This window comes from Neopelma chrysocephalum, unplaced genomic scaffold (genome assembly GCF_003984885.1).
Source record: "Neopelma chrysocephalum unplaced genomic scaffold, ASM398488v2 Primary Assembly neopelma1_63, whole genome shotgun sequence".
In the NCBI taxonomy this organism is placed as follows: domain Eukaryota; kingdom Metazoa; phylum Chordata; class Aves; order Passeriformes; family Pipridae; genus Neopelma; species Neopelma chrysocephalum.
In genome coordinates this window covers 14,402,351-14,429,738 of record NW_020897720.1, presented here as the reverse complement: position 1 = coordinate 14,429,738, position 27,388 = coordinate 14,402,351, and the positions used below count along the sequence as shown (strand labels likewise).

Here is a 27,388-nt window from a genome sequence, read left to right as displayed (position 1 = left end):
ACGAGATGCCTGAAAGGGCAGAGAGACCCCCCCCCCCCCAGAGCAGCTCCCCCCAGATGAAGGCAGGTTCAAAAGGAAAGTATCACCCTAGAAATTCCACACTTGGAACACAGGGCAAGAAAACCAGAAACAAGAGGAAAACAGCAGCTAAAATGTTCTGGGCTGTACGTAATAACACAAGCTCTAAGAAAGCTTGCCCAGGGTGAGACCATATCACACCTTGGACTTCATGTGGAGTCTTAAGCATTTTAACTCTGATTTTCCCCATTTTTAGTGATAAGACATTTTTGCTTCACGCCAATGCTGCACTTGCTTCAAAAATTCCTCAGAAAGACAGAAAAATATGACTGAAAAATGAAAAAAAATACAACACAGAAAGCCCTGGTCCAATTTCCCTTCAGAAATGGCCTCTGGTTCTGCAAGACCATAAGGAAGCCAGAGGAACACCTGCAATTCTTCATTCCCAGCTCGTAGAAAATGGAAATTTTTTAGACCCTTGACTCCATGATCTGAAGGTGCACACAGACACACAGGGGGGAAAAACCCCTGAAATCACTAAATCCAACCATTCCCCCAGCACTGCCAAGGCCACCCCTGGACCATGTCCCCATGTGCCACATCCACAGGATTGTTAAACCCCTCCAGGGATGGGCACTCACCAGGGATGTCCAGGACTGTCAGCCACCCTGTGATTTCACCAATATCTGTATTTGCTCTTCACTGACATCATTTTGTGTCTGCAAGTAACCCAAAAATACTCTGATTTTTGCACGTGGAATTGCCTCAGCGAACGCTGCCGGCACAGATCAAATAATTTTTTAAGAAATGGTATTTGCCTGGTTTTATGCACCAGTGAGTCACTCATAGGTGCTTTATAAATATTTAAATATTCTACTCCTGCCAGACTGTGTGTAGACATTTGATATGGTTTGTACTACATCGCCTCTGAAGCGCTGCTCCACATGGCAACGTCTTGCATTTCAAACCAAGATTAACAAATCAATGCACCCTGAAAAGCAGTTTAAGATCACCAGGACATTGTCTTCCAGTGAGTTTTCTTTGCAATTTGTAGACAATAGATTTCCAATAACGACTTCTAATTAAAATCACTTTCTCTTATTCTATTCTACGTTACACATTAAGCCTGTTGACATTTTGCAGATGGTATCTTTGGAAGTGAGAGATATGAACAAGGGGGAAATGGCTTTAAACTGAGAGATATTTGGTTTAGATAATGTCTTAGGAAGAAACTCTTCCCTGTGAGGGTGGGGAGGCCCTGGCACAGGTTGCCCAGAGAAGCTGTGGCTGCCCCTGAACCCCTTGAAGTGTCCCAGGTCAGGTTGGACAGGGTTTGGAGCAACCTGGGCTAGTGGGAGGTGTCCCATATTTTAGTTTTTGAAGCCTTTTTGCTCACATTAAATTTGTCTTTCTTGCTACAAATTAATTCTGGTTTTGTTTTGGTTTTTCCCCCTTTCTGAGAAAATATCTTTTACTTTGTTGAAAATGCAGCAAAACAGTTGAGAACACACAACAAACCTGACTCTAACACTCTTTTGTGGAACTGCAAACAATGCAGGGTACTTTGCTGGAGCCCTGAGATACATTTTAGACTTGAAGCTCAGAAGTTTTTCACAATGAGAAGAGCTTTAAAAAAGAAAGAAAAAGAAATCAACTTTTTTCTTTGCAGAATATGTTTCTTTGATACCAAGGGAGAGAGAAAAAAAAAATCACACGAAAAAAAGGAAATCCAAGCAAGAAAATTTTCCACATTCAAAAAATACCTGCCCACTAAGATGAACTCACTGAGATGCCCCCAGCTGAGGCATCCTACCAGCCAAGAATTACAGCTCCAGGTGCAGCAGGATCATTCCTAGTGCTCAAGCCATCTTGCTGCTGGGGCTGCCTCCAACACAGCAGGGCCAACTCCATCCTAAAATGCCTAAAAACCCAGCACGGGGTCACGGCTCAGCCGTGGGAATGCTGGGAACAAAATGCTGCTGGAGCAACTCGGATCTTGTTGGGATTTCCCGTCATCCCTGCTCAGCTGGCACTTGCTGCAGAAATCAAGCTGAATAGTTTTCAATTTCTGCTTTTTCCCCCAATTTTTTATCTTTTAGGGGTTTTTTCCCTGCTGTAGGATTGCACTGTTAAATCAGCGTTAATAAATATACTGATATTTATACTGATATAAATTAGTGTTAATAAATATACTGATATTTATACTGATATAAATTGGTGTTAATAAATATACTGAATAAATAAACGACGATGATGGTAATAAAAATAATAATAAATAAATTAAAAATGCCTCATAAATTGCTTCATCCTCAGTAGCACAGCATCCCTCAAGGCAGTCAGGAAGGGGCTGCTCTGGCCAGCTGAAAGAAGCCTCATTTCTTGCCCAGCAGCTCAGCTCTCCTCTCTCACTGCCTCCAACCAAAAGCAGGGGCCAGTGCTCCCCCACTCGCTGGGCCGTGTTTGAAGTTGGGATATCACATTGCTCACAGGAGAGGCAATCAATGCTGGTAAGCTAATGAATTATTTCCAAGTTTGTACCAATATCTGCAGCAACATGAAAGAAAAATCTCCTGGCAGGGAGATTACAGCGGGGGAGGCAGAGCACGGGGCACGGGCTGTCAATATTTCGGGGCTACGAGCTGATCCTGCAGATAAACTGCTGCTGCTCCATTGCTCAGGAAAACACTGCCAGCAAAACATTTCATCTCACAATACACTTGTCCAACATAGTTATCTGGGCTTGACCAATCCAGCTGGGAGAGAACGGCAACAAACACCCGACCCCACGTGCTGTGCCATGGAGAAGGTGAGAGTTAACTCTTCACCTGAGTGTGGATCTGACAGATGCAACTGCTGCTGGAAAAGCTGGCTCACAACACGTACATGGAGTGCACACATACATGTGTACACACACAGACAGCAAATATGGGTGTTCATTTTCCTCAAAGAGTATTTTTTTATTGTTACCACCTTGTTTAAGATGAGATTGTACAATATCGTGAGTTGGATATCCTGAGATGTCTGTCAAGAACAAGCTGAAAGTTTCCTCACACATCTCCCTCTCCCCCCTGACCCAACGAGTCCCTTTTTAGGTTTCATTCCCTTTTTCTCAACTTAGAGCTTTGTTTTTCCCCAGCCAGCACCAATCCCCACCACTTTGGGACGATGACAAAGCTCTGCCCTAAAGTAGTTTCCAGTGAATCAGAAACATGCCCAACTCAAAACCAGATCTGTTTTATACTCCACAATTCCAATGAGCCCCTGGAGGATGGCTGGAGGGGTGGGGATGGATGGCTCCCTGCTCCACACCCTGTGGCTGTGGGGAATCCAGCTCCCAGAGATTTTAGGGTCACTGCAGTAAATCTGGAGCCAGTCCAGTGCTGCTTCTCTGCACTGGCAGTGATTAACCTGACACCCGTGCCCAGCCCAGGCTCCTGATTCATTTTTTCATCCAGTTCATTCAAATTCTTCTCTCTGGTCTCCTAGCCCCCAGTGGCCATGCTGGGAAAGCCCCAGGGCACTGGGCTGGCACCATCTGCCCTCCCTGGCTGTTATCCAGCATCTCCCTGACCTCTTGCTGCAAGTATAAATGTCTCATTTTCACATTTCCTCCTTGTGCTTTTTTTGGTAAATATTAAGGACAAGTAAAAAAAAAAGAGGAAGTTCTGACCTAAAACAAAAGCAGGGAGGAAAGAAAACTCATTTTAAAGCGTGAAGAGGAAGTTTAAGAGAAGAGCCCATTCATCCTGCAGTCCCTTCTGCATTCAGTCCTGCAAGAAATATGTCCCAGCTAAACAATATTTGTGTTCTTTAGATAACAACATATCCATACATGACACAACTCTCATCTTAGAGAAACAGAAATTTTCTGTCTGCATGGAACTTTTATGCATAAGACCGTGGCAAATAATGTCTGGACTGAAAAATAACAATCCAGTATTTTTCTTTCAAACTTCCTTTGTGGGTTGTTTTGGTCCAGATATGAATCAGGAGAGCACTCTAATGGGCCACGAGCTAGAATTTAAGGGGATTTTATTGTTGGCTTAATAACTCCTTATTAGGCTAAACAGTGCTGACAAGATAAAGGCATGTTGATGGAACGCATGTTTCCCCTCTCTCTGACATATTTGTCTCACAAATTGACCCGTCCACATTGATGATGATACAGATCCAGAAGATTACACTGATTTTTTTTTTTTCCCTTCAGCTGGGCTTTTCACGTCTGCCAACCTGCCACTTGCCCATTAGGGAAGACAACAGGAATGCCAGCAGTGACATGGCTAATTCCAGTGACCTCCAGCCAGACACAGCTCCAGAAGTTCCATCCAAAAACCACTCATCTGACACTCCTGAAGCACGACTCAGCCTGGTGCTGTGCCTGCCAACTCACCAGACTCTCTCTGTGCTGATTAATTAGATGCATGCTCTGCTTTAGCTCTTGTGACAACCAAGCCTCTCGTTTCTTACTCATTCTCTGAATCTTTGTGACAGAGAAAAGACAACAGACAAATATATTTGCTACTGGCACGTGAAAATCTCCAGATCATCTTATTAAAAATTATTTTTTAATTAGAGTCCTTAGCTAATAAAAATTTATTAGTGAGAAATCAGAAGGCACCTACAAGTGGCTCTCACCAGAGCTGCCAGGAGAGTGTTTCATGTGTCTCATACATTACTCATGTATGATTAAGGCAATTTGAAGAGTGACACTTTAATCCACTGTTAATAGAGATTTCTAGTCATCCTCATAGAGGCAAGAAAACTCCTAACAGTTCTATTCTTGGGATGAAGGAACAAAAGAACTCTCAGAAAATCAGAAGAAAAATGATAACCTTTAGTAGGAAGGCCACTATTTCTGTCCATAATCCCAAACTGTGCATTAAAATGTGCATGAAAATGATCAGCACGATTAGAAATGATGATTAAAATAGCACCTATTAGATGTGGTGCTTGCAAGGGTGACACCAGATTTCAGAAAAGGTAAAACACTGGATTTTCTCTCATCATGCACTTTTCATTCATTTACAGGCAATCAACACGATGGGGACAAAAAATGCCCTCTGGGTCTCAGAGAGAGAGGATGGGTCAAGGGAAGGCAGGAGACACCCATGGAGTGAGAGAAAGAGCCTGTTCTGTGGCTCTGTGAGGTGCAGCAAGGCCACGAGACCCTCTGGAACGAAATGCAGCTTCTAAAGCAGCCCAGGAATGACAAATTGGGCAGCTCTTCACATCACCAAGGTCATCCTCAAACCCTTCCAACACTGCGACACTCCGCCGGCGCGCGGGGCACCGAGACAGATGTGACGGAGTTTTTGAGAGGATAAATTGGATTGAGACTTTCTGAAGCCACTGAATTCTGGTAATTATGTTAACTCAGCTTGCTGAGCAGCCACCCCCACAGCCTGCTGCCAGCCTGCCACCACGCCTGGCTCGGGTGAACTTCAAGCGACAAAAGGATCGCTCTAAAGGGCAAAAAACCAGGAGAAACGTGCAGCATGCTGCACCTTCAAACTGCTGCAAGCCAGAGCCTGGCTCAGAACAAAGCAGGGATTTAATAAACAAAATTTTCGTAAATCAAAGTGTGTGTTTAAAGTGTTTGAAGTACTTTGGAGATTTTTTTTTTCCTACATCGTTTAATAACATAAGGGGAAAAAATACACTTTGACCAGGGACTGAGTTTGCTTCCAGAGTCGCCACGATTTGGAAAGCTGCAAGCGATGAACTCTGGGTTTAAATTAAAAGCTGATGAGCCATTATCTGCTCTTGATAAAAGCCAAGATTCTGGGAAAACTGAAAATGGAGAAGGCAGTCTGCTTTTCAGCTTCAGATGGTGAACAATTCTCTTCAGATACAAAATCCCTTTGACAGACAGTCATTGTTACACCTTGGGGTTTGTTACAATAGTTTTGCAGTTTATCAATACTATCTCTATTCACTGGCTCATATTTTGTACTTGTCTTATTTTCACTGCCTACTTAAAATTCACTGAACCAAAACCTCATAGAAATAACTCCTGGAATTTAGGTTTGAGTTGCTGTGACTTTGAGAACCCATTGATCCAAATATTCTCCCAAATAACTGCATGTCAAGCCTTTATAGCTGGGTTAATTCACTTTATGGCCTTCTTAATATATGAGATTTTATGTTTACTGTATGCCTGCTGGTTTGAGTGTGCTGTGTGGAACTAAAAGTACGTGTGATTCAAACAGATCCAAGGTGACATTACTCTCCTTAGAAAGGAATCCAGACTAAGATATAACCAGCTTGTTGTTGGCCCTTTCCCTGCACTCAACAGGTTCAATGCTTGAATGCTGCTTTCACTTTAACCACAATGTGTTAACTATTGTAGCTCCCCATCTTGATTATTGAATAAACCTGCACATTTTCTGCCTTTCTTTTTTAGTATCCCAAAGGAACTGGCACCAATAAAACTTTCTATCACCCGAGTGAAGGAGACAATGTGGGGCCTTTTCCAGGGAAGGACGTCAACAAATGCTTAACTTAAAGCACGAACATAAAGTTATGAAGAGAAATGGGCTAACACAGGTACTAATTTTATCACATTTTTAAGTGGCTCTGTGACCCACAGATCCTTGCAAACAGTGCTGAGATATGTGCCAAGATTGCCCAGTGTAATGTACTTATGAACACAGAAACAAAACGCAGAAAACATCATTCCCAGGCGGAATATTCCCTCAAACACCTTCCCCACAGCAAACTGACTCATACCACCACAGCACCTTTGGCCAGGCTTCAGCCTGGTTTCCTCAGGGTTACTCAAACCACGCACTCAGCTCTACAGACCTGGCCAGTCCACCAACACCTCTCCACTGCCTCCAACAGGAACCACAACAAAACACAGAATAAAACAACAAACCCGACGCACTCGCGCCGACCTCCTGCTCCGCGCTCGCCCTTTGGAGCACAGGCAAGGAAAACAAACCTCCCAGAGTATTTTCATGCCATTCAAGACAAAAAGCCACCAGGCAGCAGTGCCCTCACGGATATCCACACACTTCCAAGCCCCGGGAGAGGCGCAGGCACTCACGGAAGGCCGTGTAGAGCTCCTGCAGGGTCAGGCGCCCGTCGCTGTTGTAGTCGTCAAAGCGCAGAAGGTCCTCCAGGGTACAGCCCAACAAATCATCTGCCAGCTCCTCCTTCTTCATCAGCTGTGGCAAAGACAACAGGCAGTCTTACATGTCATGGGCTGCTGGCCTGGCTCACCCAGCAGATTCATTAAATAAACTCTGGGGACATATATCTATATCTCTATCTATCTATGGATATATCATATCTATCATTATATATTTGCTTTGCATCAAGATACAACTGATGTTCATATTCCTGCAGCACTTCATGGACCATGGACTGCTGAGGGTGAGACTCTTCCTTCAGCAGCAGCAGCAGCAGCACAGAAATGAATTTTCACTTCACAAATGTATTGAAAAATAAATATTCAGCAGGGAAGAAGGAAGGTCTGCTTTTCCTTTCTCCTCTGTGAGGAAGGACAAAATTGTATTCCCTGCTTTTGGGACCAGGATGGGGAAGAGTGGATGGTGCACTCAACATTAATGTGCTTTTCCAGCCCCCGACAGTTTGTTTCTTTTGTATCCTCAAAATTTCATTTGGGTCCTCTGAATTTATTGTAGAACATGAAGGAAACTGCTGAAATGCTGCATCTTCCAGCCAGGAAGGCTTTTTGCTGTAGCCCAGGGACTCTTTTATTTACTATTCTAGTCTTGGCCCATTATATTGAAGCAATTTAAAGTAATAATGCTAAAAAAAATGACCCTTCACCTAGCAAGTAAAAATATTCAATACAAGTGAGATCAACCATAACTTCCAAGATCAATGTTGTAAAGATGGAAATTTCCCTTTGTCTGTGTTTGTATTGAAAATTGATTAACTTTTCATAAGATTGACAAGTTTTTACTTGTCCTTTTGATTTCATGTCAGGAAAGAAAAAACACAAGTGCAAAACACTTCAGCTGCAACACATTTAGCAGACTTATGAACCCAACTTTAAAATACATTAAAGATTTAAATAAAAATAACAACCCAGTTACCACCATTGTTAATAGCCCTGTACATCCATGGTTGCAAAACTACAGGGGAATTTCACTGCTAGGTCCAGAGGGATAATACTGGATGGGGTCTGCCAGCAGTCAGGCAAAACAGCTCTAAATAGAGGGGGATGGACCATCTGCTGCCACTTTTTTTGCTCAAAGCAATTCTGTCGTGGAGGACAAACCAGTGGGTGCTGCAGTGCTGCAGGACCATCACCCCTGGAGAGACTCTGCTTCCAGTTCCTCCTCTGGGGTCAATCCCTCTGCAACAAGCCTCCTAAAAGTCTTAAAAATTCCTTTTTTCTGCAGCAGTGCACGTTACCTGCCTCAATTTTTTTCCTTGAAGACAAGGTTACGGTGCTCAAGAGACTATTTTTCTTCTAAATAAAACACAGCAGATGCACAGAACCAGCTCATCCAGCAGCCAGAGAGAACAAGATCCCACTGCACCACATTCAGCTCCCACTGCACCACGTTCAGCTCAGCTTGCTCTGCCCATGGGCAATGAAATTCCCATCTTTGGGGGAATTGTAAAGTTGCAGAGAGCTTCAAATTAAGGAGCTAATGCAAATCAATCACAAATCTACCTAACGAGGCAAGAAAAGCCCTGCTTAGAGTGTAACCTGCATAACTGAAAATTGCTCATTACCTAAAAAAAAAAAAAGTCCCTTGAAACCTGGGTGGATAAACTGGTCCTGTAAGAGCACATGAAAATCACCTTGTTAAAGAGGAAAATGAAGAACTGACATGTTACACATGAACTGTGAATGCTGGGGAGAGCCCAGAGCTGCCCCACAGACGTGTCCCCAGCCTGGCCAGGACTCAGCCACGCTCCCACCAAGGGGCCCAAGGCTGGTGCCACTCAGCTCAGGATTAAAAGCATTCCTGGCTTATCTAAATTCTGCATTAATGGGCATTATTTCATCCTTTGAGGGGTGATCCCTCTGCCAGCTCAGCCGTGCTGGTGGCCACACTGTGTGGAGGATGTCGGGTGAGAGGGCTCCTGGCTGGGGCTGAACTTCATTCTGCTCCACCCAGCTGAAGTGGGCTCCAGATGTTCAGGCACACTGATGGATTTTGATAACAATGAGAACAGAAGAACTGCAATCACAGCAGCCAAGGTCTGTGCTTGCTCTTGAGAGACACATGGGCTCCGAGCACATCTGCAAACAAAGCACTCTGAGGCAGACCTTCCAACACTGAATCCTTTGCAATGCAGGTCATTGATTCTTCCCAATGCAATGCCTTGCAGGCTCCAAACCTTTGTTTCCATGCAAGTTGAGTTTTAATATCCCGACAAAATAAGTTTTGTGTAAAAAGGGCAAAAAAACTGGAGAGCAGAACAGAGACTTAGAGGCCACTATTCAAAAGCTGGCTTTGAATTCAGATGAAAGTGTTTTATTATACCTACCATGTCTTTATGAAAAAATCATGGCCTTCAGATGAAGTATTGTATATATTCCCAGCCCTGAGATCCAAGGGAATTTACAGTGACACTCTGAATCGTGTGGAAGGGATTGAGCATCGTGTCAACAGCCTGAGGATTAAAATGCAAACTGTCCCAGAGAGGAGGGAGCTCAGGGAGGAGCAGGTATGAACCTGCATCGTGCTTTGTGTGCCCTGGGAAGGGAGAGCAGGGATGGGACACTCCTGAAGGGCAAGGGCTGAACTCACTCTGAGCACCCTGAGCTGGTGGGAGGTGTTGGAACAACATGAGCTTTAAGGTCCCTTCCAGCCCAAACCATTCTGACTCTATGAAGGGCCAGCTTTGGAAACTGGAATGGGTCCCAGGCAGGGACTGGCTTCCAAAAGGCTCTAAAAAAGGCATTTGCTTCTAATTCCTCTAATGGATGACATAATAAATGGAAAAGACATTTTACAGGACTGTTTTCCCAGGTCTGCACGTGCACAGAGCAAGCTGAGGACACAGAGTGCCTGGATGGAGTGCCTGGGCTGCCTGTTTGGTTCCCTTGACCAATGAGATGAATTCCAGCAGCACAGCCTGCCCGTAATTAGAAATAACAGTTTTTTCAAGCTCTCACCTTTTTTATCAAGTTCTGCTAATCAACATCTCAGCATCTGCCCAGGGATTTTGGGACAATAACCATGTTGAGAACCATTCCAACTTTGCTGTCACATTACTCCATGCTAATGCACAGTCCAGAAGGCAGGGAGGAAGAACTAAGAGATTTCTGCCTTACTCACATGCACCTAAAAAAATCCAAATTAATTCTCCCCCAACCGGCTGCTGGAAATACTTCAGAAGACGACAGGTAGCAGCGAGGATTAGTATCTATTTTCAGGAGCACGGATGGGGCTGGAAGACTGCCATGTTTTGTGTTTGAAGGGGAGCTTCAAATGTTTGAGACAACGCTGACTCCCAGGAGGTGCAGAGAGAGACTCACTGGCTGGGTTGGATTTTCCTCCTCTGCCTGCTGGACGGGGACAAACGACCGCTCCCAACCCAGTGCTGCTGCACTGAATGGAAAAACCACTCCATAATTCCACTTCCACTGAACAACAGACCCACCTGAGCCAGCTCGGAGCTGCTGAGATGCCCATCACTGTTCAGATCCAAGTGCTTGAACAGGTCCTCGATCAGGAAGCGCTTCTGGGCCCCCCTGTCCTTGGCCAGGCTGCTGGGGGGGCTCTGCCGACGGGCCTGCAGGTCCAGCAGGATGCTCTTGAGCCTGCTGTAGTCTGCCATGCTACAGGGGTCCCCTGCAAGACAACACAGCACCACTGACCACGGTGTCCTGGTTAGAACGGCTGGGACCAATTCATCACTGGATGGGTGTAACCCAAAACTGTGTATTCTATAGCCTTCCATGCCATTGCCCAGAAACTGTTGTCAATAGAGGCCTGTGAGGTGGGAAGATGTTCCTGTCCTCATACCCTTTTATGGAATTCCCCGCTCTGATACCCTTTTATGGAATTCCCTGCTCTGAGGGAGGGACTGAGCACTCCTGCCTGGAGAATATAGAAACTGGGAGTTTCGGAACCTTTCCACCGCTCGTGGGATCCAGAGGAAGACTGCAGACCACCGCTCTCAACTAGACTGAGACCACCCCCCTCGACTGGACTGCAATCACCACTTCTGACCAGACTGCAGCAGCTCTCCCACCAGCAGGTTTTTCCCCTCTCCTTTTACTTTGGACTCGGGGGGGCCAAGGAACACCACTTTTGTTCATACCCCAGGGTGCTGGGTTATACATTTGGGTTTTGTGGGTTAAAACCAATTGTCTGTCTGTATAATTATACTTATTGTATTATTTTAATAAATTGTTATTCTGACTTATAAATCTCTCTTTTGAGTTGAGTTCATTTCCCCTGCTGGTTAACTTTTAAACCAGCACACACGGGCATTGACCTTGAGCTTGAAACAGGAGCCAGGCCTAAAAGAGTTAACTGAGGTATCTTGGCCTGCTAAGAAACCCCAATACCTGTGCTGCTGGAAGAACATTTTAGGAGCACTGGTTAATCTCATGTTCTGTTCTGCTCACTGCACCAAAGGCCTTATTATAGAAAGAATCGAGTAACACACACAGTAATAAATTAGGTAAACTGGACATTTGAATAAGATCTAGAAGGCCCAGAGCCAGGATTTTGCAAGCTTGAAGAATTCAGGTCGCCTATTTGAAGAGGTCAAATTGAGGAAGACATCCATGGTGACCAGCAGAGGGATGAAGGCTTGAGGAGAAGACCCCCACAGTGGAAGACTGCACAAAGACTCTGCCCAGAGACCAGCCTACTTATTAATATGTATAATAAATGATGTAACCACGTATCTAAAGTGTATAAAATGGCTTAGTTTTGCACTTGCAAGTCGAGCAAGTCTGTCCAGCGCAAGCTGGCTTGCTCCCAATGTTGAATAAACAAATACCTTGCTGCTTAAAGATAAAAAAAAGTCTCTGAGCAGTTTCTCAGACCGAGTTTTTGGGAATCAATCCTTGCAAAGGACTGAGCTCCTGAAGGGCAAAATCAGGCCCTTCTGTCTGCGTGCACAGCCCCACTCAGCTCTGCTCCTGCACTTGAGGAGCTCCTGGAGTCGTTAACACTGAGTAATAACTGGCAGTTTCTCTAAATCCTGCTGTCAGGGTTGCTCTCCAGCATGTTACCTTCCAGATTACAGGGCTTCAGTTACAGACTTCCACGCTCAGCTCTGTAATCCCCACACATATTAAATTGGCTCTGCTGTTTTCCTGAGTGAATAAATTCATCTGTCCTGCGACTGTGAGGTAAAAAATGAACGTAGGGAAGCTGATGTTCAGAGAGTTCCACAAACATAAACGGTACTTCTGAATGTCACCCTGTGCCAAACATGGGGCTGGTCTTAAGGGATCCTCACAGGCAGCCCAGGGAAGGACAGGGAGCAGTGCAGGGCTGTGGCATCACTGGTGCCTGTGCTCATCACCCTGCTGCAGGCTGATAGAAATGCTTCCCTCAGCCCCTGACCAGGGAAACAGGTTATTATCAGGGAAAAGCCCCCAAGCCACTGTCCCTGAAGTGACACCAGCTTGGCTGGAGCAATCAGCCTGAGCCCTGGTGACCCTGAGAGCTCCCACTGTGCCATCCAGCCCTTCTCCAGGGAACATGCTCTGATTTAACACACCCTCCCTGAGGAAACACATCCACGTGCCCCAAGGGGTACAGGGGGTTCATGATCCCTTTCTGCTCATCTGCTGAGTGGCAGAGCTTGGCAGGATGAGGAATGGCAGCTGTTTCTTGGTGCAAATCTGTTTGTTTTAGTGCAGAGCACAGGGGCTGGTGCCTTGGAGCAGACCCTGCAGCACCCACACTCTGTGGGCATCAACCACCTCCCCCCAACAGCATCAACACATCCAGCCTTTCCCCTCAGATGCCCTCACCTCCACAGTGTAATTTCTCTATAATGTAAATAGCCTTATTCTGTGTAATGTCAGTTTTAAAACAAACTTTTATTTTAAATCCATCACCGATCCTGTTGCATTAAATCTGGTCTCACCCCAGGGACAATACCCTTGTAGAGCAGCTCCCCAAAGACTTCCAAACATTATTCCTCTGAAAAATAACAGAAGACTCTGGCACACTGACAACTAATGATCCTGTCCTTTTCTTGCTGAGCTGCAACATTTTGGACCTCTTGGTCCCACTCCAACCAAAACCCAATTAAAATTCCAGGTGGGAGGCACTTCTCTGATAGCAAACCCATCTCCTGTCAAGGTTTTTTTTCACCCTTCATATTTTGTGCTCGCTACTTCAAAAGCACCACGACTTGAGAAGGTGAGAGAGGACACAGGGGCTGGACATGTGCTCCCACTCAGGTCAGTGCCCTCCTGTTCCTCCAGCAAGAACTGCAAGACAAGGCTTATTTCCCACCCTGAACTCAGACCCTTCCAGTTTGGAGTTTCTCACTGCTCAGGGATATTTAGCAGCAGATAAATTATTCCCTCCCTCTAAGCAACCTCCACAGAGCACTTGGGCCCACATGGGATCAGTCTCATTTTACAGTAAAATTAAGGCTATTCAGCTACTATTAGTTGTGTTTATTATTCTTGCCTTCTTTTCCCCCCATCGTGTCATTTGATGGTTTGTGAAGGCAGCATGAGAAAATTTCTTTCATTCAATCACCAGCTCATTTAAGAGACAAACTGATTGCTTTATCCATGTGATCAAGCACTCCTGCAATTCTGTTGTAAATACTGTTTTAGCTACTGCAATAATATTTTTCGCTGAGCTGGAGTTTTATTTTCAGTCAAATCTTAAACCCAGAGATGTATCTAAGGCTAATGAAGACGGGGAAATCTATTTAGTTTGCTTCCACCTCTGTTTCTGCTTTGTGGTTTCCATTAGTGAGCACCAGCCTGTACCTGGGAGGGACACCCCTACAGCTGATTTAGAGCCCTCAGAGGAAAATGCTGGTGGCCTTCAAACAACCCTCACATAAGGTGCAGCTTTTAGTGCTCTTTGGATCAAACTTCACTACACTTTCCATGTTCAACACACAGGGATTTCTGGCAATTTTTACTTAAATTTTAGAAATTAAATACATCCTCTAGCAGCAGCCTCCAGTGGCTCTCCATCCTCAAGCCCCAAAACCTGCAGCTTGTCTGATGTAGGAAGGAGCCAAAAGTGAGGAATCACACACTGCAAGAACCCTGGCCAAAGGAATCCAGGATTTCCCTCTCCATGCTGGGGAAGATCTCCACAGAAACAAGGCCCTTTTTCATCCATTTGCAGCACTTTCAAAAACCAACGAAGCCCGGCACTGCCCAAATTAAAAACAAACAAACAAAACCAACCAGACGGGCAAAGAAAAACAATCAGACAGAAGAAAAGCAAAAGAAAAATGCAGGTTATGAAGGTCTGATTGCTAAAGTGTGGCCAATAAGTGTCACATTTCCATGCTCTGCTCGCTCCCACCAATGCTGCTTCTTGCTCTGTTTTGCAGCAGAGATGTTATTCATCCTGTTTAGCATCTGCATGCTTTGGCAGATAAAATATTGATCAGCCTGCCAAGAAACACAGAATGCCATTCTGTTTTCATGTCAGAACTCAGTAATGAACTACATTTATCAAGAGCATCCTCCCTGTGAAAGGTCAGTGGTGAATGTGGCTAAATTGCAATGACAGATCATTAATCCAGCTCCCTCAATAATTGCCCTCTTTAAAAATTTCACTCCTGGTTTCTGGGAATTGCTGCAGGTTTTTACAGTGGGATCCTTGAGCAATCTCCAAGCCACGAGCAGATAAGAGAGGAACAGCAAGGCTGGGGATGAAAGTGTCCTTCAAAGGAATGCAGGTTACAAAATAAAAATAAACTGAGCGAGTGCAGAGCTTGCTTTGATGGGAAAACTCATCTCCCAGTGAAATATTCCTGTACAAGGTGCCTTACAATGCAATGATTACTAGAAATGTCAGTACTTCTTTAAATATCAAAAACGATCTGATAACACCTACAGAGCACCAATCTCAGAGACCTTGGTTTGCACTGTCCTGACAGGAGCTGGGAGCCTGAACACACACAGAGGTCTTTAAAGGATCTGAGCCCCACTGGTTCCTGAGCTGTTCTACCCCACAACTCCTGGGGCTGCACGAGGGGCACCTGCAGCTCTCCCCAGAATCCATGAGATTTTGGGAAGCTGTGCAGCCACGAGCACCCAGGCTGGGGACAGGAGTGTGGGAATATCCATCCACACAAGGGGATTCAAACTGCTTGGGACCCTTCAAAAGCTCTGGGGGAGGTTCCCCTGGGTGGCACAGGTACCCACTGCAGCCCACAGAACCTCAGGTCTGAGCTCCAGCCCTTGCAAATGTGGGTCCCTTCCAACTCAGCACATTGTGATCCTGGGAAAATCTGCAGCCCTGCTGCTGATCCCAACCCTGAGCCAGGCTCAGCTGTCACTGCACAACAACCTGGCATCCCATGCAGAGTTGCCACCCCCTCTGGCTCCCTGGATCCCTCCATCACCTGCCCAAAACCCACCTCCCGTGGCAGGACATGTCCCTGTCACCACAGGGGACGATAATAACAACCCAGCACAAATAACTCACCACCAGAGGGGAGCTCCAGTGGCACTAATTTTCAAGGCAACCCCTCAGCACCACCAAATGTGGTAATAAAGAGCAGTTTGGAGCAGGCTGGAGAGTGTCATTTCTCAGGCAGGAGGCATGGGGGGTGTCATTTTATCTGACAGTTCCTCTCAGCCCGTGCTGGCTATTTTCAGCTGCTCCTAGGGCAGTTTTCAAGCTCCAGGAAGAAATTTAGAGCAGGAGATGAGAGCACTAAACTTTGTTTTCTGATCTGTATCCATGGGGCAGCAAAGATGCGGTTACGAAAATAACATTTCTAGACAAAATTAAAGAGATTGGAGCAAAGTCCTGTTTTCAAACAGCCCACCCTTTTCTATGCTTCACTCAGGCTTTATCTGGCATTGTGAGAAGTGTCAGAAAACGACTAAACTAAAATGCTACGGGATACAAATTTATTTCTGAGCATGGCTCCTTAATTCTTGTGCCATTTACAGCAGAACTGCTCATCAGCACCAGCCCATTTTCCTGCATACAAAATGAAAGTGCTGGCATGCCTGAACAGAGGAAGAGTGGTCCCAAGGCATCAGCCTGCTGAACCTGAGTGAGACTTCATGTGAACTCTTTACCCCACTGCTCTGCTGCCTCGTGGCCTCTCTGACTCCACAGAGCAGGTTTACACGGGGACAGGAAAATTAAAGATGACTTCAGTTCTTCAGGGGTCTCCTTGCAAATCCCCACTCCTCCATGCACAATTTTTATCTGTCTCTTTCTATCTATCTCCCTCTTCCTTTAATCGCTTATTTCTGCAGAGGTTGGATGGACTTCCCTCCTAGTTTTCCTACGTGGTTGGAAAGGAGAGGAAAATACCTGCTTTTCTCACCAATTTGCATGAACAGCCTCCTCTGAGCAATTACAGGAGAACATGGAGAAACCTTTGTGGGATTCACACACTTCTTGCAGTTTAGAGACACCTGAGAGCTTTGAACCTTCCCAGCTCTGACTTCTACAGGCTGGAAGTGCCACAGGTTGGATATTGGGAAAAAATTCTTCACTGGAAGAGCAGCTGAGCATTGGAACAGGCTGACAGGGAAGGGGTGGAGTCACCACCCCTGGAAGTGTCCAAAAAACGAGTGGATGTGGCACTTCAGCAGATGGTGTCGTGGGCAGGGGGGTGTTCAGTCAAAGGTTGGACTCGAGGATCTTGGAGGTCTTTTCCAACCTTAATGATTCTGTCATTCTACACTAGGCTGGAGCAAACTCATTTAGCATGAACAAAAATTAACCCAGATCTTAATCTGTAAAACTTCATTTTATCAGCCATTTAACTTCTGCTAATCCAGAGAAAGCCTCCAATAAACCTCCAGCAATGTCACTGCAGGTACCCCCTCAATGCTCCTGTAACACCTGACAACAACACTGGAGCCTCCAAACATCTCCCAAGACCATCCCTGTGCACAGAGGAAGCTGATGAGACATTTAGCAACGCTGCTAATTGCATCCTGTTCCCATCACAGCACTGCCTGCACTCCTGCTTTACTCCCAGCCAAACCCCTCCAAGCCTAAGTGCCTGTTTTACTCCTGATCTGAATTTGCAGGTGAACTGAAACTCTGGTGAAGTGAAACTCTGGTGAAGCCCCCGCTAAGAGGAGCAGATGTTCAACATCCTGCAAATCCATGAACATCCTTCAGCTGCCTCTGCTGAAAAAAATTCAATTAACAATAAAAACCCCCAACTAACTTGCTTATCCCAGGGATGTGTTTCAACTAATAAGATGTTCATTTATCAGCTATCCATATACAGTTTAGCAGCAACTGGGAGCTCACCAAATTTATCACAGAAATGGAATGGAATGCAAGCCATGAAGTGGATACTATTAAACAATAGACATTTACAACCTGGAAGAGTTAAAGCTTTCCTCAGTGTATATTTATTTCAATATTTCATTTTATTACAAGAAAAAAGCACCCATCTATTACCCTGTGAGTTTTAAAAATATATTAAAAACTTACAGCATGAGAATATTAATTCCCAGTTCTATAAACAAGAACTCCATTCCTACCTCAAACAACTACCTTCCAAACTGCATAAACCTAAATGAATCACATGCCTCAGCCCCAAATGCACAGGAAGAGATGGATGGATTTGCAGCCTTTCTGGGGAAGCCCAAGAATTACAACTTGGTTTGCCAAGCCCAAAGGCAAGTCCTAGATTTGTGTCCTGCCTGGGAGGGAGCAGGAGCAGCCCTGGGGAGGGAGGCAGGAGGAAGCTTTCAGGGGGGAAAACACACAGTAAATGTAATTTATCAAGTGCCTATCACCACCTAGGCAGCGTGCCACAGATTTATAGATTTTTAAAGCCAGGAGGGATCATGTGCACACTCTGACCTCCTGCACCAAACCCAACGAGCTTTTCCCTGCAGCAGCTCCATAATTTGTTTGCTCTGTAGCACACCTCCTAGCAAGGCTTCCAGCCCTGATTTAAGCACCTAAGAGCAATTTTTCAAATGATTACTTAGTCTCAGTGGGCAAACATATTTTATTTTTAATTTGTTTACCTCCAATTTCCATCTACTGAATTTTGTTACGCATTCCTCTGGTGCCTCAAACCGTAAGTCTCGCATCCCCCACGTCACCTCCCCAGGTGTTGGGATCATCTCATGTCTTACCTGTCCTCTCTGTGGGATACCAAGGCTCTCACTAAGGCAGCTCACCCTCTAAATGACTGGGGGGTTTTATTCTTTCCTGGGAATTTTATCATCCCTTGATGGGCAACGAAACGACCACGGCCACGTGTGCAAGAACCTTTGGCTTTCCAAGGTGGCTTTCCCACAGTTCAGAGCTGGTCAGACCCTCCCTGGCACTACAGAGTGATGCTGCACAATCTGCAGAGAGCCCAAACCATTCCCAAGCCAGGGATTCCTAGAAGATGACAGTGGCTGATTGCTCTCATCCCACCAGGACATCCCAGAGATGCCCTCAGACAACATTCCCAAATGCTGTTCAGCACAAGGAAGATGTGACACAGCAATGCCTGGGTTGGGAGAGCTCGTACCAGAGGCAAACAAGGTTGTTCTTCTGATTGCTGGTTTTATATTTGCTGCCTGCTGAGTATTAACTGGGTTTTTTGGTGTTAAAAAATTAAAAATGTTTGTAAAACCAGAGGGAAGAAACAATGTCAGGAACATGAGTGCAGATGAAGAGGGAACACAACGCAGTCAGGGCAAACAACTCTGAGTAACTCCTACACTACTTGGTGAGTGTAAACACAACAGAAATCCCCAGTGAATTATGCATGAGTCCTGTACCCAAAACTGGCTCTTTCTAATCATTAATTTATTCACAACACAGCCTGCTCTCCTATAAATCTACTACTCCAAGCAGAGACTGATCTTACACACACACTCTCACACACTCAGCTCCCCGTGCCTGTTGTGTACTCTCTAAATTATATTTTGTCTTCAGATTGTATTGTTTTGCTTTGTAAAAACTATTAAGCTGAATTAGTGATGCTGCATCCTAAGCTTCAGCCAAGAGAGGAGGGGAGAAGGAGAGGAAAATGTCCCACATGCAGCTGTTTCAACAGTAACAACAAAATGAGCTTAAGGATGTCTAATTACTTGAGATCCCAACCCAAAACAAACTCACAGTGTAAGGAATTGATTCAGTGACTGAGAAACACTGGATTGAAATAGCCTGGGAAGACAGTGAGGCTTTGGTAAAGGTTATTTTCTGAGCAATCTGCAGGACAGGAAAATAATAATTAAACAAAATGTTTCTGGCCATTTTGAAGCACCTGAAGCCATATTTGACACATCCACTTGTCATCACAAACTGGAAGAGTTAATTATTGTGCAGTGGTGATTAGCTTCACTCACTCTTCACTTCAAGAGCTACACAGGAAGAGTCTTGGTCCATCAATCCAAGTGTGCAGGAAGCCAGGCCTGCTCTGCACTGCAGCCAACCCTCATTCCCCATTTCTGTATGGAAAATGTCTTTACTACTTGAATGCAGACATCCTATAATTTAAATTAACCAAACCAACCAGGCTTTTGTTACACAAACAGGACATTTGCTCACTGTTTCTGCTTCAACTGGAGACACTACACAATCTACTGTTTGACATCTTACAATCCTCTACCTCGTTCCTATTAGAGAAAGCAAAATTGTCTGGATTCCTCTGGGAAGTGAGCAATGCTCACTTTTTTATGGCTGACTGGTACATCTATCAAACCCTTGTAGATAGCAAATGTGTTATTTGGAAGCTTTAATAAACGTTGAAGTCCTCTGGCACTAATGCAAATTTTGCTGCTCCTGCTGTGCTCTGAAACACTTCCCTTTCCAAACAGCTCCCTGGCTCTGCTGTCAGAGGGAATGCTCCACCACCACTCAGGGCTTGGGATTCCAGGAACCAGAATCCCTGCTAAAGGTATTTTTCTGTTTTATTGTCTGGGGTTTCATTTGTAAGAAGCATGCATGGAAAAAGTGGCCAGCAAGGTGCATAATAAAAGCCACCCCACTCCAGCCTTGGTGAGGGATGCAGTCAAGAACCTTAATTCTTTTGGTGGGTATTCATGTACACAGATTTTCCCTGCTGCCTTCTTGGAGACAACTCTACCTTCTGTCATGAGGATCTGCCATAGTTCAGCTTCATCCTCTCTCACAGAACTTTTTCAGCAGTTCTGAGCCCACTGTTACTGTTCTGAGCCCACTGTTCCCTGTTCTCCCAGGAACATCCCCGCTCAGAAGGTGTGTGATGTTTACGACAGGGAGAGCAGAGGGGACCTGCACACACAGGCAAATAGTTCCTGTGACATTTTCCATCCGAATGCAAGAGGAAAAACACCATCATTCTCCCCAGACTGTGTGCCCTTCCACACCCTCACAGCCAAAGGCATTCGGAGGAACCCTCTGCCAAACGCGGCTGATTTCAGGATTGATTTCAGGATTTACGGCGCTTCCCCACTTTGCACTTGAACTGTGGAGTCTCCAGTCCCCTCTCGCCGAGCACTGAAGGACAATATGTGTAATTACAGTAAGCAGGAGTATTTATTATTGTTAAGGACGTGTGGAACGGTCTGATAACGATGTGCTGTGCCTGTTGTTCAGATGTCATTAGGAGACCTCTCAGGCAGCTCATTACCAGCCCGCAACACACACCCTAAAGGGCATTACTGCAATTATGAAATGTTAACTTCTAAAGAGGAAAACATGCACGAGGGGGAGAAAGTACTTGTAACGGGAAAAAAAAAAGAAACTTCACACAGAAAACTCTTCAATTAGTCCAGAAACAACAGATAAAAGGGAAACATTTATTACATGCACGTGTATGCAGGAGAGTCTGCCTTCTCCTCCAGAATTTGATGAGGTCAAGACTACTCCACTGTAGTAGACACAAAGGTTTGCCAAAGAATAGCTGGATGTTTGTTATTATAATCACACAATTATATATATAATGTGTCATACACAATTCATGCCACTCCAGAAACCAACAGAGCCCACTCTCCTCGATGGAGAGTCAAATTTTGCCACCTAATGATAGAACGTCCCAGCTACATAAAGTGATAAAACCGATCCTTTCCATGTGACAAACAATGCAAAGGAGGACTCCAATTCCTCCTGCCCAATCCACCAAAACATCCAACCCAGGCACACCTCTGAGCAGCCCTGACCTGCCTGCACCAGAGCATTTATGGCTCTCAGGGCTCCAACAGAGAGGAAAACACAAACACGTCTACTCTGACTTCCCCTTTACACCACAAACCCACACCCCTTCCTCCTGCCCCTCCTTTCTGAGCCCAAGCAACAGAAACAACGAGATCTGTATTTCTACTCTAAAGCCACGTTATGAGTAGCAAATGCAGCAGATCAAGAAACAGGATAAATAAATAAATAAAAGCTCACTGATGCTACAGGCTGAATTTTGGGGATGAATTCCTCTCCTCTTTCTTTGTGGGATTTTTTTTTTTTGATATTTTCTCTTAAGCCCTATAATGATGGATGATGAATGGGACAGTTATCTGAGCACTGGAAGTGCTTTGCCATTGACAAGGCAAATAACCTTTCTGCAGTTCAGGGTACCAGTTCTGCAGTAGATCTGCTGGAGGCCTGTCAAGATAACAATATCCCCACACCGACTGTCGGGCAGAGGGATTTTTCATTATATATGTCACTGAAGTACAGAGGGAAGCTTCTTACCACAGAACTAAGGGGATGAAAACATGTTTTTTCCAGAAGATTTTCTGCCCCGGGAGTGACATATTCCAGGGTGAAGCATGAATGATAAATCACTGTGTTTTGATCCACGAGAGCACTGCATGAAAGGGAATTAGCACAGTTTAAGAGCCAGGATCGAGGGAGAAATATCCCCCAGGGAGCTGCCTGCTGCATGGCTGGGGCTGCCACTTCTGTCCCCATCCTGCAGGGCTGCAGCTCATGCTCAGCCTCACCAGGCTCCCCACAGACCTCCCTGAAGAAAGGGGCTCCCCAAATTTCCATCTCTCACACGGACAAGGACTGCCCCTCCCACGGCAAACCCACTCCCCTGGGGACAGAGAGGGTTTGGGGGTTAGAAAGGAAGGAAGGAAGAAGGTGAAAGCACATCTCCAGACCCTCCCAAAAGAAGGAGTTTAAGCCATTTACAGGACACCCTTCAAAACACATTTACCATCTTAACCCCTTCCTGCCCAAACATCACTTTAAGAGACCCCCCCCCCAACTACGAATTTGCTTCACATGCCAGAAAATCATTTCATTTCACTCTGTGCTTCACGTTCATAACACCCAATATTTATTTCAAGTGCCTTAACTGTAACACAAGTGGCAGATCCAAACAAGGCACCCCTGGGCTCTGCTGAACTGACACAGCTCTGTGCCCTTACAGTGATCCTGAAGTGTTCCCAAGGGTTTGGGCTTGTTCCCAATTTCATTCCCACACTGATCATCCCAATCCCACCCAGCTGTGTCCACACAGCACAGGACACAAATGAAACTCAACCCCCCTGAAGAGGATGAAACTCTTGAGGTTTATTACAGTGGAGATTAAAATTCAATATTGCAGCAGAGCAGGATGTTAAAATGCTGCACAGATTTAGCTGCTCTCTGCTCAAAGAGGCAGTTTGATAACAGTAAGTCGGGTTTAACATAGTTTTATTGACATAAATTCTATTTGTTGAGGGCTCTGAAAGAAGAAGTGGTGCTCATGCCTTGCACTCCCAGAAACAGGGTGCCCAAAGTGATTTTCTTTCTTTTTTTTCAGGAGACTAATGCAGCTTAACCTGCAGTTCAGGGCAGGAATAACTCACTGCACCTCCGAGTGTTGGCATTACAGTCAGGGCAAAGGTCTGATCCTGAGTGCCCTGAGGAAGTGATGTAATTAGGTTTTATGTAAGTGAGCCCTTCCCACAGGTCAGGCTCTGTAAGATAACAAGGCTTGTTGATACCACACCAGTGAAACCCTCTCTAATCATGTGGGGCTGTTGCTAAAGCACCTGCAAAGCCTCCACAATAATGAGAGTCAAATCAGCTTGCCCAAATGCTTTTCTCCTTGTCTTTAGCACCACATGGAAAACGAGGGAAAGCTCCTGCTCTGGGAGGTGAGCCAAGGAATTTAACGCCCTTTATTAGAAGCAGGGTCATGCCAGGGCTTTCTCATACACCAGGAGGTTTTGTGATCTACAAACTAAGGGGTATCACTCCAGGTTCCTGCTAAACCACTTCAAACGTGACAAAAAAATAAAAATAAGACTCAGTGTTCAAGCTTTAATTCAAAATTTAGCCAAACCACACGGAGGCAACGAAAGCAACTTGTGCACCCACAGTCTCCTGTCCTCCTACAGCCCAGTCTGACTTCCATATATCCCAAAACCACAGCCAGGCAATCCAAACAGCACCAAAGTCTCCCATGGCTTTATCAGTCTGCCTTTAAAGGAAATTCAAGTTCCCATATTCATGCTGCAGATAGAGGGGGGTCACATTCTTCTCCCCTGCCCTCCCTTTCTGCAGAGGTTTGCTCCCACTGCCCTCACCCCAGTTTTGCCATGGGAGGGGTATCACTGACTTTGCAGCACAGAAAAGACAACTGGAATCAAGGTCTGTGCTTATTTATTTCAGTATCTCTTCCCTGCAGCCAGTAAGTAAATAAACAAACAGATAAATAGACAAATAAATAAATAAATGCATTTCCTGTGTTTAATTTCCAACCCCTGTAAGACACACGTTGGGTAATTTCATCTCCCTGGGCTGGAATGACCCCTCTAAGAAAAACAACACACGATTCAGAGCATCCTTTGATAGCTTTGTCTGCATCCATGTCCACAGAATGAAAATAAATTAACCATTCCCTCTGTTGGCTGATGCCCTCTGATAAGCAGTGGCCAGTCACATTAATGGGACCAAGCTCCCAGCTCAAGCTTATCCAAGCAAGTTAAGTAACCTCTTGAGTTTTGTTCTTTTTGATACAATTGCAGCCAAACAGCCCCAAAACTTTTAAAACTAATATTCTAACATTTTATGCTTCACATGCCACGATTTTGTAATACCACAAAATGTTTGGAGCTGCAGTCACTCGAGCGGAAAATATATCTATGGCTGTGAGATAAATTTATTTTCAGCTGTGAAAAAAAAAAAATATCCTCTCTCCAGGCTGGAGGAAGCTGTTACAGGAAACTTTGGGCATTTGAAAACTCCACAAGAAGCCAACTCCAGAGGTTTCCAAACCAAGCCCTGACCCAGGAAGGCCATGCATGGTCTCTCCTCCTGCTAATAAACAGCCTTTCCCTGAAAGCTTTATCAGGATCTTTTGCCTTGGGAGCTTTGTGGCATATTATGGAATAACTGCTTTGTTACTGATGTTCAAATGTCAAAACTTCTATTCATTACATCTTACAAAAGAATTAAATTTTCCTGCCAGGCAGAAGATCTCTACAGCCTTTTGGGTTCCCTACCCATGGCAGGGGTGTTGGAACAAGACTTTAAGGTCCCTTCCAACCCAAACCATTCTGTGATTTTAGGTTAAAAGATGCTTTATAAAGCTAAGCCTGAACTTAAAAAAAAAAAACACAACAAACCAAACAAACACAATATTAGAAGCCAGAGAGACACTGAAATCAATTTGTTTTCCCGGTTTTGATTTATTAACACCTCAAAACACATTTAGAAAAGCTTTATCTGAGAAAAAGATAAACCCAGGAGCACCTTTTTCCACGGGCGCGTATTTGGAAGGGAGGGAGATGCAGAAAGCAAAATGTTAATGCACATTTGGCTGATGCCACATTCCCTGGTACTTCCCTCCCCACGTGTTCCTCTCCGAGGGAGGGATGCAACGAATACCAGGAGAAGAACCTGAGATAAAAAGCGTTCAGGAGGGTGATAATGGCCCGTTTAAAACAGCACCTGGCAGAGGGACCTGCAGATGGGACTGAGCCATAAAAGCAAAGACTGCAGCTACAGTGCTTCCTTCGAGGAGTGAAATGCTGACAAAGTACAATCGCAGGAGCCTTGGCAATGAGCAGGTTGACAGATAGGGACCGTTTCTGAGGAAGGATGTCACCGGCAACACCCTCCATCACTCCACCAGCACGGCCCTGCTGTGAGACAGCGTCGAGCCTTGTGCAGGTTGCATAAAATGGGAATAAAAATGGGAGCAGGCTCAGCATCGAGCATGAAACGAATCCCTTGGCTTCAAAGCCATCAGCTACTGCTTATCTGCACCTCAGCTCTTCTAATGTGCTGCTTATGAGCTTGAAAATATCCCAAATTTGTACCAAGAGGTAGAGGGGAGGAGGAGTTGAGCCCACCTTTTAACAGCACTTTGACACAGGCTTTATGAGATTGCTTTGCACTGTGAGAGTGCAGTTGAAGGTTTTGACTACAAAACCTATGAAAAGGAAATTATCAGCTGCATCTGTTAGGTGGAAGCTGGAAAATACACTGATCCAGGAGTGGGATTCTTTGTACTCCTTAGAGGGTTAAATATGAAGCTTAACTAAATGCCACTCAAAAACATATCATGATTCAGACCCTGAAGACATCAAATTATTCCTCCAGCCTGCTAAGGCAGAACTGGGGCTGGGGAGCATCCTGACCTCCAAACTCAGAAACTTTTTAATCTAAACTATCCTTGGTGGCAGCACATGGCCCCACACTCAGCAGGGCATGGAGATCATGTTAACCCTTTATATCCATTTCTGCACATGATGCACACACAAGGATCCACTGTGGGCCAGGACACAGGGGAGCTCCCTGCTGGCTAATTCAGCACTGGCAGCCTTGTCCCCAAAAACTGTGCCCTCAACTCTGTCAGCTGGCTGCTGGGTCCCACAGTAGCTGGGAAGTTTGGGACATAAATCTGCTTTTGCAAGTGAGCATCTGCTCTTTGGGAAAGTTTAAGCTCTCAGAAAAATACATTCTATGTGAAGAAATAAAACTCCCAGGAATGGAACTGTACTGCAAGTTTATGAATTTCTCTTCCCTTAATGCTGCATTTCAGGCTACAAAGGAAATATTAGTATTTTCTGCAGCAAAAAGAGGCATCTAAGGAATGAGAGCCAACAGCTTTCAAAACATCCCCAGCACCTGTTTGGACTTAGTTGCTTAATTCTTTTCCTTCCCTTTGCAACGTATGGATGGTTTTCTGCAGCAGGGATCCAGCTCTTTCCAGCTCATTCAAGAAGGTGGCTGTGCTCATGCCATTGTCACACTGTCACCCCTCCAGCCCTAAACCCTCCTAACCCAGGAAAAACCAAGAACTGGATGTGCCCTGGCAGAACTGTTTATATTTGACACTTGTTTTGAATGCAGAGCCCAGAGAAGTGTCCTTTCATTAAAATATGTAATTAGGGGTTCTTTTTAAACACTGGGGGAAAAAAAATCCTCTCTTGTTTTAGATGAAGAGTTTTTGCTTCTTTGACTTGAAACAAAAAGCATCTGTTTTGGCAATCTCCCACCACACTCATACATCAGCTGTTAAAAACATCTTGAAGGGCACCAAATGAAATAAATCACATCTGGAGCCAATTTGGACATGTATTTGTTTTCTAAACAGTATTAAATTCAAATCAGTATCTTGAAATGATAATATAAGCACATCAAAGTGGATAGAAATAATGAGAAATGGCCTTATTCATACCATGCCTACTATCTCTATATTCTTACCAAAACACCAGTGATCATAACTCATAAAAAACTTCATGGAGCTAACAGATAACAAAATCAGACTTAAATTAAAACTAAATATAGAGGCAAGTACTTCAGTGACCAGCTATCCAGCCTGCCTGTAAGAGGGGCAATACTTCAATGTCCACCCAAGTCATGGCTACTTGCACCAGGCAGCAAACTCAGTGTATTTCTGTAAAATCTATAGGTTATTGATTCCTCCTTAGTGCAATTACTCAGACACAGCAAACATGGTAGTCTGTAAATGCAGCCTGGAGAGCTGTGCTTGCTATCACAACTGTGTTCTCTACACAGACCACAAAAGTAAAACAGTTTTTTATTTGATACCAAGGGCAATAACATCAATCCAAACCATTTGGATTCCCATCTAAACCATTCTAGGATTCTGTGATTACAAGTACAAAAAAAAATGACCTAGGAGCAGAACAAAAAAAGGTGCTAAAATGAACAATAAAAATGCAGAAGGGAAAACTGAAAGACATTCTCAAAAATCTTAATTAATAGGAAAATCTTAAAGACTGAAACACCATAAATCCAGGCTTTAGAGATGTCTGATTAGGGTTTGCTGCATTGTGTCCTGCACAAGAATGGAAATGGGTATAGTCTGAAAATACACTGGC

General features: G+C 44.8%; 1 protein-coding gene across 4 annotated transcripts in view; it reads right to left on the bottom strand.

Moving 5' to 3' along the window:
* The window catches only part of FSTL4 (follistatin like 4), a 199,137-nt gene that overhangs the window by 89,718 nt on the left and 82,031 nt on the right, over nt 1–27,388 (bottom strand). For all 4 annotated transcript variants that reach the window (XM_027682757.1, XM_027682759.1, XM_027682758.1 and 1 more), the window contains 2 exons: nt 10,615–10,805; nt 7,067–7,187 (listed from right to left, as the gene is read on the bottom strand). In XM_027682757.1, the coding sequence (XP_027538558.1) occupies nt 7,067–7,187; nt 10,615–10,805 (312 nt within the window). The remainder of the gene's footprint in view (nt 1–7,066; nt 7,188–10,614; nt 10,806–27,388) is intronic.